The 14653-nt window shown below is 40.0% G+C and overlaps 1 protein-coding gene across 1 annotated transcript in view; it reads right to left on the minus strand.

Moving 5' to 3' along the window:
* Positions 1–866: 866 nt before the first annotated feature.
* LOC111249022 (apolipoprotein D-like) overlaps positions 867–14653 on the minus strand; it is a 50194-nt gene continuing 36407 nt past the window's right edge. The window contains exons 3-4 of the mRNA XM_022802283.2: positions 7817–8015; positions 867–4492 (exon numbers count right to left, since the gene is read on the minus strand). Coding sequence (XP_022658018.1) covers positions 4384–4492; positions 7817–8015 — 308 coding nt within the window. The 3' untranslated portion in view covers positions 867–4383. The remainder of the gene's footprint in view (positions 4493–7816; positions 8016–14653) is intronic.

Genomic DNA, 14653 nt, shown 5'->3' on the forward strand with positions numbered 1-14653 from the left:
GTTTAAAGGAAAAAAGAAAAACGCGTCTGCACTTTCGGCAGTATGAATGACCACGTCTACCATTCTACAGTTGAACTTAGACGAAGAATTTTGCCAAGATACTTTAGTAATATATGTTTGAATCAGACACAATAAAATAGATTGATCAAAATTAACTCAGGACACAAGTTGCTCTGACGAAAGCAAGATGGAGTACTTTACATGATTACTATTTCGAATGCTCGACCGCAAATGGGAAGTCTTCTCTTCGAAATACGTCGAGCCCGTGCGTTTGCTTACGATCAGATGGTGAATCTATCACTACGTTCTTATAGCCTGATCTGCCAGAAGAAATAACGGTTAAAACATTGCTCAGGCCACTAAACATCGGCCCGATGCGCTGTGGAACGTTTATATTCTGCCCCATCACTAGATAGCCCCTAACTCGAACCCTAGCGTTTGTTTTTTAGAGGGCGCCACCTACAAACGACGGAATGCTAGCAGCAGACGATTACCCATGCTTCAGTGGTGGTCGCAAGAGGTAATATGGTTCTCGCAGTAGGGACGGCAAGGAACCGGAAATAAGCTTCCTATAAGCTTTGTTTATGCAGTTACACGTTCACATTTCGCAACAGTCAAGTCCATAGCATTTCTAAAAATACTGTATTTTACTGACCATTTGTCTTGCCACTAGCAACAAACTCTGTGGACCTTCGCTGTATGAATAAATCAAATACGAAGGTAAAAGCAGCAGGCTACAAGGCTCGAGGACACCTAAGGAGCAAGCGGAGTTTGAAATGAAAAAGTAGTACACATTCAAATTCTACTATCTATGCAAAATGCATAAATTTCTATCGGCTTTATAGGTACTAAATAAAAAGACACACTTGTTTTTGTATGGCACAGTTCAACTTCATTCACTTGATATCGTGCACTTTATTTATTCGAGTTTCTTTTTCTTACCATATTTATATTCATCTGGCTGAAATTAACACCGTTACTCCGATAATAATGATATTATTATCATTCTTTTTCGTTATTTTTTCCATTTTCAGTGTATGTTCTCAATCAGCCATATCATCATGTGCGAGCGTGTAACGTTCAACTACCTCTAGCGTGCGATCTATTCTCCTGATATTTGTTTGAAAAAATTATTTTCTGTATATGAAAATAGAGTGAATACGATCATTTCTGCGTCAACATGGCGTATCAGTGTGCATTTAGCTGCGTCTGTGAATGGAAGTTGTGTACATACGGGCTTCGAGAACGTGTTCATAAATGTTTTGCTTTATTTATACGAAATAGAAATAAGAGCAGTGCATGACGTTTGGCTTAGAGGCACTTAGTCATTGGCCTGTTCCAACGGATACGCTACCTAGCGGCCTTTGAAATACTCGTGAACTGGTATATGTCCATTGCTGCCTTTATCGGTGTTGTGTCTACGGTAATTGCAAGGTTGACAATCAATGGCTCTATTTTACTAAAATCATGAGTCGCCCGAGCCGCGTACGCGTTATTTTTCTTACTACGCTCAGCGATTACATGCGTAAAGATAGTAAGTTGTCCTAAACTGTCGTAAAATTTATCAAAATAAGCTTTATTAAGGTCTTGATGTCGACTCGACTTTCGAAAAATAGACCTGTGCCATTTCATTTTTGCATATCTAGCCATAAGTTAACTAAGGGTATGTTGTCCGTAATTCACGACGACAGCCATTTTTCGAATGAGTCCTTTACGAACCATTAAAAATTGATGACTAAAGATAGTAAATATAACAGTAGTATAATAGATCAGCAACGCTATTCGGGAAGCAGTTTTCACGGTACCTTGTGATGATGCCCTGAGTTAAAATGAATAGTAAATAGCGTATATTGATAATAAAAAAAAAATAGCGAATAGTGATATTCGTATAAAAAGGTTTCAGCACAGCCTGATAATAGTATATTTTCACCTGTTATATTCTACGGGTAGCGCTTTGAGGCAAAGGGTACTAAAAAATTCCAGTACATTTTTTGCTCTATATATGTATATATATATATATACACGCCCAAAAGTGCTTGATAGGCCAAGTGCGTGGGTGATTGTACATAAGTATATGTATGTATAATAATATATGCATATGTCTAGTTTTGTCTTGCGGATTTTTTGGTGAAGATGGACTTCCGTAGACAACCAGTTTCACTGTGTCACGGTGTGAGCTCTGCGATCGATCGACTCAAATAGAAGTACATCACATCGGTACTAAGTGCCCACGCCCGTTTCCGTTGGGCCTAAGGGAACGAATGTGCGAAGATCGTGTCGTCGATGACCAAGTGTGCACAAGATATAGAGGCTGGTTAGCGGTCTTTCAGGTGTTCTATGTGAGAAAAGCTTAAAAGCGGTTACTTCATCACTATGGACCATTCGTTGATTGGTCTCTGTGGCCAGTTATGCCTCTCCATAGTCTTTCTAAACCTGATAACCACACTGACTTAATTTACGACTATAGTTTTTGCTTCAAACCGTAATTTGTCCCCAAAATTCCCTGCCTTCTGTTTCGTATTTTGGTCGCTGTAATTTTATCTTAGATATATCTGCATTATCATATTGTACCTTTACGTTATTTTTTCTCTCGTTTGGTTTGAGTGACAGTTACCGTTGTGGGCTAATTTTCGCGTGTCGGTGCTATCGATGGAGTGTAGATATTTTGTCGCTTGCGATGGGTTCTTGGTCAATCGTATCATTGCTTTAGTGGGCGTTGTGATGACGGTGGACGTTGCTTCTGTTGCAATGGACTATTACAGTCGTTTTCGCTGTATTTTAGCGGTGACGCCAGCTTCATACGTGTGCTTTCAGTGCTGGGCAGTTTCGTCCCGGCCCTCGAAATTGAACTCAGCTGAGCTCATTCGAGGGGAAATCTGATCCGGTGACGCCGCCTCTGAACGGGATTTTCTTGTTTTTTTATTTATATTCTTAGTTCATTTTAAAGGTGCAGTAGTATCATAGTTATAAGGGGTATGCTTGCCTAGAGCTTATTACATGTTCTTTAATACTCATTTGCTTAGCTGCCATCCTTAACCTTTATTTTTCAAGTCCAACATATACTTTCAACCCTTATTTTTTCGATTTTTAAAATAGCTACCCCATATATATATATATATATATATATATATATATATATATATATATATATGTATATATATCATTTGGGCGTCGGTCCATGCCGGGACCATACGCCTTAGATTTTCGTTGTTTATGAATTCTTAATTTTATTGTCAAGTTGATCTGTGGAGGGCAAGAACAAGCAACGGATTCGCTCAATTCCTTTAAGGCAGCGTGAACATGTATTATCTTGTGAGCATAGCTAGTTTCCAAAGTGACGTGCTCAGGTGCTCATATTGGTGCAGTATTTGATTTTATCGTGGCTAAACGAATCCTGTAATCACTGTACGCCTTCCCGGTCGCGCCCCGTCTTCTTTTAGTTGCGGTTATTCTTTTTTACATTGATAGCAACAATAGCAATCCTATCAGAACAGACTCACCCCCCGCTGGTATACCGATGGCGAAGCGTGATCGAGATGTTTGTCGGGTAGGTCTTCTACTTTGATCAAAACTCTGCTTGTCGGCCAGCAAGGCGTCAACAGAACGCGTTTCATGAATCGATGGCTTTTTCATGCTACGAGCTTGTTTCTCTTATATATATATATATATATGCATCCTCTTTTTCTTATACCGGCCTTACGGACGTACGACATATTGCAACGATAATTGAGTGTGATTTTCCTAATGTAGTGCGTATGTTCTGGTCGGTGTCATCATCTACCTCGCTCGTTGTTGTTGCGTGGTCACCTCACGCAGAGCGTAAGTGGTGTGCTATGTGTTTGGTAATGATTTGAGCATTACGTGAAAACTTAATATTATTATTACTACTGAATAGAAATGTGTAACGGTCAAAATACGGACAAAACGGCTTCTTACTTAGTTTTTGTTCTTTTTTAATCTATATTTAGTACACCTACGATAGATACTTTATACGATGTATTTTTAAATATAAAAGAAGGGAACTGTGTGTGTGTTTATATGTACGTAAGGTCGCAGAAAAATCCACGCACGGCCTAACTGCGCTGACTAGTGGTCCCAATAAGGTACTGGGCTTCTTTAAGTGTTGACATGATTGGGCTTCCGTCTATTGATGTTGTTGTTGTTGTTATTATTGTTATGACAGTTAACGTCGAATGGTTAAATTGTTTGACGGACCGGCCGCCGGTCTGCTAGCATTAGAGCTTTGCCACTTGGGAGTACTGACGGAAACGTTGATGCGAGTGACAAGCTCTGATGTAATGATTCGCTAAAAGTACCGAGGATTAGCGGGGCGGGCTGAATAGTGCTTGCGTCGATCTTACAAGCAGACACCTTGGTTTCAGTTTACGGCTCAGGCTTTCTGTTGATGTTCAGGGGGCCAAGCGAGATCACGCGATCGTGGTCGTTCTTGCTTTTCAGCATACTCGTACAGCTGTGTTTCTGGTCGATGAAACTGTTTAGAGAACACTGCAGTGTTAGTAAAGCTAACCAATTAATTAATTAGTAAAATTCGACTAAGTACTGCTTATTTGATAGCGATAGTGGTATTTGTATAGGTAACCGCTTTGGCCTACGTGCACCATAATATTAGAACTGATTTGCTAAGATCAATGACAAAAGCCAAAATGGCTTTTAGAATACACACTCTAGTGGGGATCTAGCCACATATTGCTCTGAAAAATGGCCAAGGTAGAAGTTCCGGAATAGCTTTTTGCACATTGATTGTTTTATTGCCCTATTTATAGTTATTCCCATTGAATCCAGTAAAAGATCCGCATATGCTGCGGTCGTATTGCAACAGCTGTGGACAACAAGGATCAGTCCGCAGTTCGGAAAGCACTAGCTAGATATTGCAAGTTAATACAAAAGCAAAGATGTCCGTTTTTTGTCGGTGTTTTGATCCCGCTTGACACAGAATCGCTAATTTTTTTTCTTAAAAAAACATCACAACATTTTTTCAGTGTTGCAGTGTAGTCGACGCCAGAAGATTTTATGCGAAAAAAATCATTTTATGATATTTGCTGTGATAAAAATGCATATATATATATATATGCGTTGATGCATGTATTGGTCCTCTCTCAGTCCCCGGTGAGAGATGACGTAGAAGCAGTTTAAATTCTATATATTTTTCCTTTAGACTGCACACATTAGAAGGACCCGCAAAGGATTCGTATCGTCTGCGCAGATCGCAATCAACCCACCAAACAGGCAGATTCTAAAACAAAAAGGGATTTTTCCTTACAGCGACAGCAGAATTGTACAAGCTGTTTGCTATTGCCGACGGCTATAATGGTCGCCTATGAAATCGACAGGCCAATCATGCCGTGATCATTAGACAGCTATTCAGTCCTATGAAGGACACGATCGGAACATCAACACGATAATCTATAACGGCTTGCTCGTCTGCTGATTTCAATTAAACAATTTATTGTAGCAATGGGCCTCGTGTCGTGTGATATCGTCGTGGTTATTGAAAATATTACATTATTTTTTAAAAATATTGGAATCGGTATTTCCCTCCTACGCGCAGAGAGTAAACGAGAGTGGATCTGCAGCAAACGGCCAACATCGGTTACCCGTTCAACTACTGATGCACTACAGATAGTATGGATTTCTTTGGAAAAACTTGTGCTTTATCATCGAACAGTAAACAGGCGCAACAGCAATGGCAGCAGTACTGGGCGGTCAGCAACAAATGAGGTGCTGGACCTTGTCACCACTGTCTTCATTCATTGTCTTTGGTATCTATTGCCCCAACCAGGGGGCAAAGGGGGGGGGGGGGTAAATAATCAATTTTCTTCCAGCGTGGGGATCGTTGACATCGTTCAAAGATTCGGTGGCAGCATAGACTGGCTCATGAACATTATCATCTGTTCTTCTTTTTCGTGTGGAACTCGAGAGCCGCAGAGCACCGTCGTAAGGCTTTTTTACTGTTGTTATTTGACATTATCAATGTAATGATATCGGCAGTAACGATGGCAGTGTGTCTACCAGAACAGAACGTACAGAAGAGTCTGAAAGAAATTTCGTGCACACGGCTCTTTTTCCGGCCCCGAATGCTTTAATATCCACGCTTATCTGAGTACGAAGAAAACATTTCGAGTGTTAATTTGTTATTGTTAAGCGATGATGCCGTATGTTGTTTGGGAATGATCTTAATTCTACATTAGTATTTGATTTCAGCTAGTCACTCCTCACTCATTGAAAGGATTACAGAGCCTTTTTCGAAATAGGCTTTGTTTTTCATGCTATCATAAATACGCCAACATTTGAAATGGTCAGGGGGAAACTTGCCATTGATACTTATTTTGTGTTTTTTTAGAAGGAAGTCTAGCTAAGCTGCCATACTTTCCCATAGAGTTTCGCCAGCAAAAAGCCCGCTTATAGTATAATGCTCGTTCAAAGTAACTTATTTTTGATATGTTCCTTTCAATTAAGGTATCTGGTTCTATTCGAGATTTAATTTGTTCGCGTATGTAGGTAGTCGTACTTATCGATCTGTCTATCTACCTAAAATTAATGATGTTCAATATATCACTACATCAACAAAGGTCACAGTTCCTGAGTCGAAGTCAGATTGAAATAGATTCGCCACTTCATAGCTAGTTTCAGAGGGCAGCTTGCTATTAGTTGAATGGATCTTATCGGAAACGGACTTTAGCTAACGGTTAAATTGTATACCTCCTAAATTGTGCATTGTGTTGTGGTGCCAATCATTTCAAGACAGCCACCGTGAAAACCATTAAGCAGAATCGATTGAGACAAGCGATGTTATTTCGGATAATAATATCCTTGTTAAAGAAAAACTGTTCATAAATGTCATTTTCTTCTGGTAGGAGGCAGGTCCGATAAAACAGAAAGAAAACTGATTGGTATTCCTGATTCCTGAGAACTGATTGAACTGAACAGACGCTTTAGGTCAAGCTAAGCATATATTATCTACCTACTTTATGTGTAGCTAATAAAGATGTAAACAAATGACGCTGATCGAAAAGATACAATACATCGCACGGTATAGTTAATTTAAAGTCAAACTCTGACCTTGAAGTATGGCGCCAAACGTCCTCGCATTCTAAATTTAAGACCAAGCCTCCCTGAAGGATCCCAGTATTGTGCATACTCTGCATGAAGTTAACAGGAATTGAATACGAGCGACAAGCACTTCACATACCGTAGAGGGTGCATTAAATTATACGGAAAAAAAGCAAGCCTATATGTTCTGTTCTAGAAATTGGCTCTTGGAACAGCTGTATTAAATTCTTTAATAAATAATCCAAATTAGTAATTGCCGTAGAGTTAGCGATCTGAAATACTATAAAGGTTTGATCACAAAAAGTCTTGAGTTGGCAATAGACTTTGCGTCAAAACCCTACTTTGGTTTCTTCATTCTTTGAGCGAATTGGATAAAATAATCTAGAAACAGAATGTGAATATAAAAACCACACGAGCATTTACCAGGACGCTACGACTCATGGCATGGATACGCCAAACACGCATGATCCAGCAAAACCCTTATCTGTACAGCAGTCAATAATGTATAAAATATAAAAATAAATCTAAGTCAGTCCAATTATCCGTTCCCTTTGGACACGTGTCTTGCTTGAAATCACAATATACAGTTTTATCTAAGATATATACAATGATAGACTTGCAATATCCCTATTCGAACACATTGTGTTGTTGTTAGGACCTAGCATCTGCCATTCTTGGTGCGTCCCATAGAGGCGCCCTAGCCGGAACCGAGTAGAAAGAAACCATATATGCTAGGTCTATATACCTGAGACTGGATGGTCCAACGCCGAATGAATCGAACAGCTTGCGAAGTTTATCAGCGACGGTGTTATCTAAATCAGGTCGCCTCGAGAGGATCATTCCATTTTTGCGGTGGCCCATTCCAGCGGCGTTCACGCAAGAAAACGTCGCCGCGTACGTATCGTAATCGGTGTCCATCACAGTGAATGGCTCCACCCACGCGCCTGGAAGGCGTGATTTTCATCGTTTTCTATTAGTTGTAATTATATATTGTTAATAATACAATAATCTCGTCTATGTCGGTTCCGGAATCCATTTAGACGCTAGCTACGTACAATTATACGTGTTGAACTGGCGATGGTCGTCAAGAAAGTAAATTACCTATTCGATAAAGAAGAAGCAAGAGTTGACGCTTAAAAACCAAACACGAAAACATTCTGCCATCTTGATGTGGTGTAGAAACTGCGCCCAGACACACGTCTCACTCGATAACGTAATTAGCTGCGTTTATTAGGCATCACTACGTGAATAAATATAAATTCTATAAATTCCATATGTTAGTTTTTTCAGTGTCGTATATGTGTAGCGAGTCGGCTAACAGCCTCGTACAATAAAATGTCACACAATAAAAAATCTCGTTGAATTTTTTTGTGTGACGAAAATCAGCCGTATAAACAAACCACTCAAAGTACGATAACCGACTTATGGCATTTTCCTCAAGACGTCTTCTTCAATTATCCGTATGATACATGGCTTGCCAGATTAACTTAGCAGAGTCGAACAAATTTATTGGCAGCCTCTCCAATATGTTATTAGATATCGTATCCGTTCATTTGTTTATGATATCATCCTCATCTACTGTATAGCCAACTTTATGATCCGTACAAAAGGACATTATGTTTCACAATATGACAGAACCGTTACAACTTCTCTTTGTGCTCCCGTCTTGCCGCTAGCCACTATTGCGACTTCCTCGCACTCGGTGCGCCTCGAAATAGTTATTTCGTTCAATGTACTTCGATTGGTAGTAAGAATCCAAGTAAGTTTCCACGCATATGTACACAATATACTTCACACAGACAGAGCTCACGCAGCAAGGGTATACACTTTTTAACTGAATGCATGAAGTGTTTTTGTTTCGCTCTCTCATCTTTGCCTTTGCCTTCGTTTTTTTCTACTACTACTACTACTACTACTACTACTACTACTACTACTACTACTACTACTACTACTACTACTACTACTACTACTGCTACTACTGCTGCTACTACTATTACTACTACTACTACTACGTTACAGCCAGAGAGTAACTGAAAAAATTCAACAATCTTCGGTTACCAGACATTCGTCAAGTGATTGGATAGATACATATGCATACGCGCCTGGCTTTCAAGATTATTTATCGTAGATCTTTGATTTTCGTTCATCTGTGGATCAGACAGACGACCAAATCAGCGGCTTGCGATGGATGCCATCATCGCAGTAGATGTTGGCGACTTGTAGAAGAGGATAACAAGAAAAAATGTTCTGTCTAAAAATGATTTTTCTCTTATATATATGACTAGATATACGACAATCTTTAGAGCACGTCATTTTAACAATAAAGCCGTATAAAAGTTGTGTGTGCAATTTGCCAAATACTAACGAACACCCAGGCAGAAAAAGCCAGCGATATCCGGTGATATCCGGGTGGCTTTCATAACGCGCAAATAATATTATATTGAGCCTATATGTGTGTATATCTTGGTGATACGGAAAAGAAAAGAAATGTATCATGCCCTTCGCCATGATTGTTCATTACTTCAGCGATCCTCAGGATCTTCGGTGAGCGAAAAACGAATCCGAAGCCCAGCCTACCGATACCCAGTCACAGAATGAAACACTCATATAGAAGTACAGCTTTCTTTTCGTTTCTCTTAAAATATGTTCCCATCTCTTTGTCTATAGGCAAAAATATATTCTTCTACGTTATCCCAATAACCCCTACGACAAACAGCGCTATTACAATTATTGCTACAAATATCGTCCAGTTAGCAATGATCAGTATACTGTTAGTTAGATCACTAAGAACAAAGCGGATACGAAGACAGCTATCGATGAAGGAACAGGTATGATGCGTTGCAGGGGCAGAGCGGCAACAAAATAGGAAGATTACCAGGATCATAACTACATGGGCCGAACGCGTCGGCCCAGTAGATGTACCTAACAGAGTTTCGAAAAAACAAGTTCGTAAGTATTTTTTTGTTTGTTTGAGTGCCCATATGCTTTTTCCCTATGCAGCCTCTTACGAAGGCAACTGTATTTATATGGTGCGCAGATTGATATGGTTCTCCTGCCCGTGTATACGCATGTATCGAATACGATGGTGATTAAAGCAGGCTAGCGGTGAATTTAAGATAATGCGAGTTTTTTTTTTTATTTACTATTAAAAAATCGGGCCCCGCTGACTAACTGTTCCCTAGGCGGCCGGGCAAGGTAGCTCGTCATCGTAAATTGTACATCTTCAATATAAATTATAGTTATAATAACAGGTCGAATGTACGCATTGATTGTAGGTTTACGTATAAATACGAAGTGGAAAAATGTATTCAGTTAATCTCGGGCAACAAAGTAGATTAGTAAAAACGACGTTTGTTATTGTCTAGCTCGCATACACTGCGAGCTAAATAATAACATCTCAAAAATGCACCAATTTTAACTTGACGAAGTAAGTACGACGTATTATAGTCCTAGTAACAAAACATTTAGGCCCATAAAAGCGATAATTATTGGAGCACAAAGGGTGAGCCGCACATTATCTGGCACAGAGTTTCTCATATACATTGGTTCTTTCTTACCCTATTGCTACTGCCAGTCTTTGCGCAAAGGAGCCCCACCACGAGCGATGTGACCATTATTAAGTTAAAGAGTATACATTAACTAGCCTCGTTACATGAAGCAAATAAACACATCTATATAAAGTGGCCACAATAACGGCTTATGTTGTACAAGTTCCTTTCCAACTTAGTTTAAGGGAACATTTTTATTATTTTAAAACATAGTTATTTAACATTTTTGGTCAGACGTTAAAGGGTATCCCTTGGTACCATGGAGGGCACGCCTATTAACTAAGATCCTGAATATTCTTTTTAACAACCCTCTAAGCCATGCTCTCGTTGTTGTATTGATACACACTCTTGCCTAAACCTAAAGGCTCAATTTGAGTGAGATGTGAACATGTAAAGTCATCTCAGTGCTAAGGCTTTCTGAAGGTTTTCGCAAGAGGATTTAATATTTCTCGACGCCACCATATGGTATACAGTATTGAAATCGAATGCGCTCTCATTTTTACACCTGTAACAATTACGTTGATCCAAGTTTAAATTCGGGGACGCTTCCTAGCAATGGCTTCCCATTTTGGGGTTGATACATTCGTTCGGGATGTATATCTGTTCCGTACTTAATTTTCAATGAAGAGTAAAAGCACGCGCAGATTTCGATTTACGAGTTGGACTTTCTGCACGATATCGTTGATGATTTTTCGTTTTGAGGCGACAAAAGCCTAGCGCGCTAATCTATAAAAAGGACAAATGATCTTTCGTTGGTTACAATTGACTACAGTCGAATACGGGAAAAGTTATTGTCAATTATATTAATAATAGTCGTATCCGGCTCAACTCATCACTTATAGCTTTGTTATTTGGGCTTCGCGTTTCCTGTTGCTAGGGAGAAACGTAAGTTGTAATCCCGTCGACTGGACCAAGTCCCTCCAGGCTCCTTTCCATAACTTTCCCCTTCTCCTTCCATAACTCGTTTTTGCTTTTCGGGCGCCAACAGTTGAAGATAAGTGGCTCGCCTCAAAATAGAATATCTAAATCGACAACAGCGGGCCCCCATACGACTACTACACAATTTAGATTTGCTGATTGGATCGGACTGCGCGGTACCGTGACACTGGCACAACGTTGTCAGCTTTACGCAATTCGTGGTGTCAACATGAAACGTAACAGAAATCTGGCTGGGAGATAAAAAAAAGCTTCGAGTAGAGAAATAAGTGAGAATGGCCGATTTGGAAAAAGGTTTAGAACAAAGGGACCGTTTTGCTGAAGTGACGATTACAGTATTGTTTATTGTGTGCAATAACTAGATGACAATTTCCACAAGCGAATTACTATCACTGTATTAATATTTGGACTAAACATATAGTTTAACAATTCAATATACCTTCTAGGGATTTAAATACGTTGTGTACAGGTCTGCTTGTCACTGGAGACGAAATGGCTGGGTCGAGTTATTCAGCAGGACAAAGCAAAACCCACCTGTACGTTGAATTAGTAATGGTACTGTACTTGGATACTTTGGAGAGTTAATGAACATTTTGTGTCTAATCAAGCTGCGACATATTAGACAGGATGTGCGGTATCCCTCGATAGCCCAGTGGCAATGTGTTTCCTTACTAAGTGTAAAAACAGGTAAGGTTGGAAACCCAGCACAGACATACCTCGCTTTATGTTGGAAGAGTCCAGCCGTCTATGGCCGTCAGTGCTTAACCCAGGCAATGCCACAGATAAAACTTGGACTATTTATCGGTTCATGTAAAGAAGCAATGAGATGGAAACACTTAGATTTTTTCCTGTAGCACGGAAAGAATCCGATCACACAGGAACGTTTCTGTATCACAGAATGCATACAAACGAGTCAGGTTAAATACGTTGGAAATAAAAAAAAGAGAAGAAAATCTGCCATGTTGCGCATAGATCTATGCAAAAGGCCATAGTAGGACATTTTTCTGAAAATTCTCTCTAGACAGGATACAGGTCGCGACGCATTTCTATAAGCAACCGTTAAACGGCCCAGATGAAGGAGAAATGGTAAGTAACTACATCTGAAATAGCTGACAACAGAAACACACACCTTGCACCCACTGGCTGTATACAAATAGTCCCTTCCCTGCTAAACCCCTCATTAAAAAAGAGGAAAGGAAAGTAATTTGACAACGAGCGACTTCTTCTTTGTTTCGTCTCGGGACGGACATGCGACTTGAAAATAAAAAGAAAAATTTTGTCTCTGCTATACGACAACGCTTTCTTCCAGAGATTTTCAAGCGTCTGCACAATGATACAAGAAGATGCAACAAGTTCGGCGTAAATACTGTTCATTGTGACGGTCCGTCTGATGCAGCGACAATCTAATCTGATCTCATCATCTGCTGCGCGAAAGGCTATGCTGTCATGACAATGCGGTTAACCAGTCCGTTCGAGGATAAGAGACACTCGACTTTTAGATATATATACTATGATATGGCATAACAACGACGCTCAAGGGTCTATTGACAACCATAGTGTGTAGAGGAAACAAGGTGCGAGCACCGGCCATCTTCTTCGGTCCCATACTGAGCTGCTATAAATGATCCTATGCCACGTACACAAATATCTCAAAAAAAAAAAAAAAAGAACGGCGTACGAACACTGAATATGGATACCTGTTTAGTGCCGTACGAATAACGGATCAAAAGAAAAGTCAGCGACGGCGGTCGACAGTCATCCACTAGAGATGGAAACGTACCTGCAAACAGGATTCGCACGCATGATAAAAATCTGTTGCTTGAGCCACAAGCGACAAAAGACGACGGCCGAAAATTGCTAGAAAGGTTGCTTCCGTTGCTGATAGTAGCGCCGCTGGAGTAACTCCATTCGAAGCAATGCTATGAGCCGTTCCAATGCTCGAACTCTCTGATTCGTGTGCTCATAAGCCTCTATTGTAAGATAAGGGCCTGTCGCTGTCGTTATCGTTTTCGACGTCGATGTTAATGTTGGTTCTTGGGTTCGTAGCTTGTGTGTGTATGATTAATGACGGTAGTCTTTGAATGATCATTATCTGTTCAGCTCTAATCCTCGAGAGGGAGACGGGCAGGGATAAACAAGATCTATGTGCGCACAAGAGGTCAGCTACAGGCAACAGCAAAAATAACTGATGATGCAGAAAATCACTTGGAGACTTTACAAACACATGAGTTCAGGAGCAAGAGCGACCGAATGGATAAGGAAAGACAGCGGGGTATATATAGCCAGACGCATATGAAAAAGGCATAAAAAATAGGCTTCAAATACGATGTGTTTTGTTTGTATTTGTAAGCAAACATCCAAACAAGATAGAAAAAAAAAAAAGGTCAAACTCATTTGTTCCTGCTGGGCATAGACGAAGTTCATTACTCCTATTGCCTTTAAACCTCTCTTCGTCAGTTTTTCTCTATCCTTCTTTAGCTTTTAAGTGCAAAAAAGTCGCTTCGGTACACTTCAGTTAGTAACTTAGGATATACCTAATAATCAAAGAGCTTCAACTTCGTGCACCACTGAACGGTCAGCCTTATTCGAGATGTATGATCGAATAGTTGCTATCCTTCGTATTCGTCTGGTTAATTTATTTTTTAAAGTTTTGGTTCAAATTTAGAGTTTCTTGTTAGTAAGTTGTAGTTGATTTAGCTAGAACGCGGGCAACACAAGGTTTCAACTGCTCAAGCCCAATGCTCTCATCTACACTTTTCACGTACGACAACGCTGTCTTCGTGTACACAAAACTTTTTTCTCCTTCCGACAGCTTTTACATAAAAAATTGTTCACTCGCATCTTACCAAAATACTGACGTAAAGTTCTCCACAAGCGAAACAGGATAAAGGGATCTTTTGGATATTAAGGTTCTCAACAAGGGTCGGAGCCGTAGTCCTTAGGAAATCCTAGTAATTGCCTCGTACGCGATTTTAGAGGAGTCGGCTAACCTTACTAAGTTGGTAATTGACTCTAACCTGGTGCGGATGTATTATACGTTTCCGTGAAGGAATTGCTCCTTCTTTCTTTAGAGAGATTCAGGTGAGAAGGACACGAAC

This window comes from Varroa destructor, unplaced genomic scaffold (genome assembly GCF_002443255.2).
Source record: "Varroa destructor unplaced genomic scaffold, Vdes_3.0 BEIS01000004.1, whole genome shotgun sequence".
Classification (NCBI taxonomy): domain Eukaryota; kingdom Metazoa; phylum Arthropoda; class Arachnida; order Mesostigmata; family Varroidae; genus Varroa; species Varroa destructor.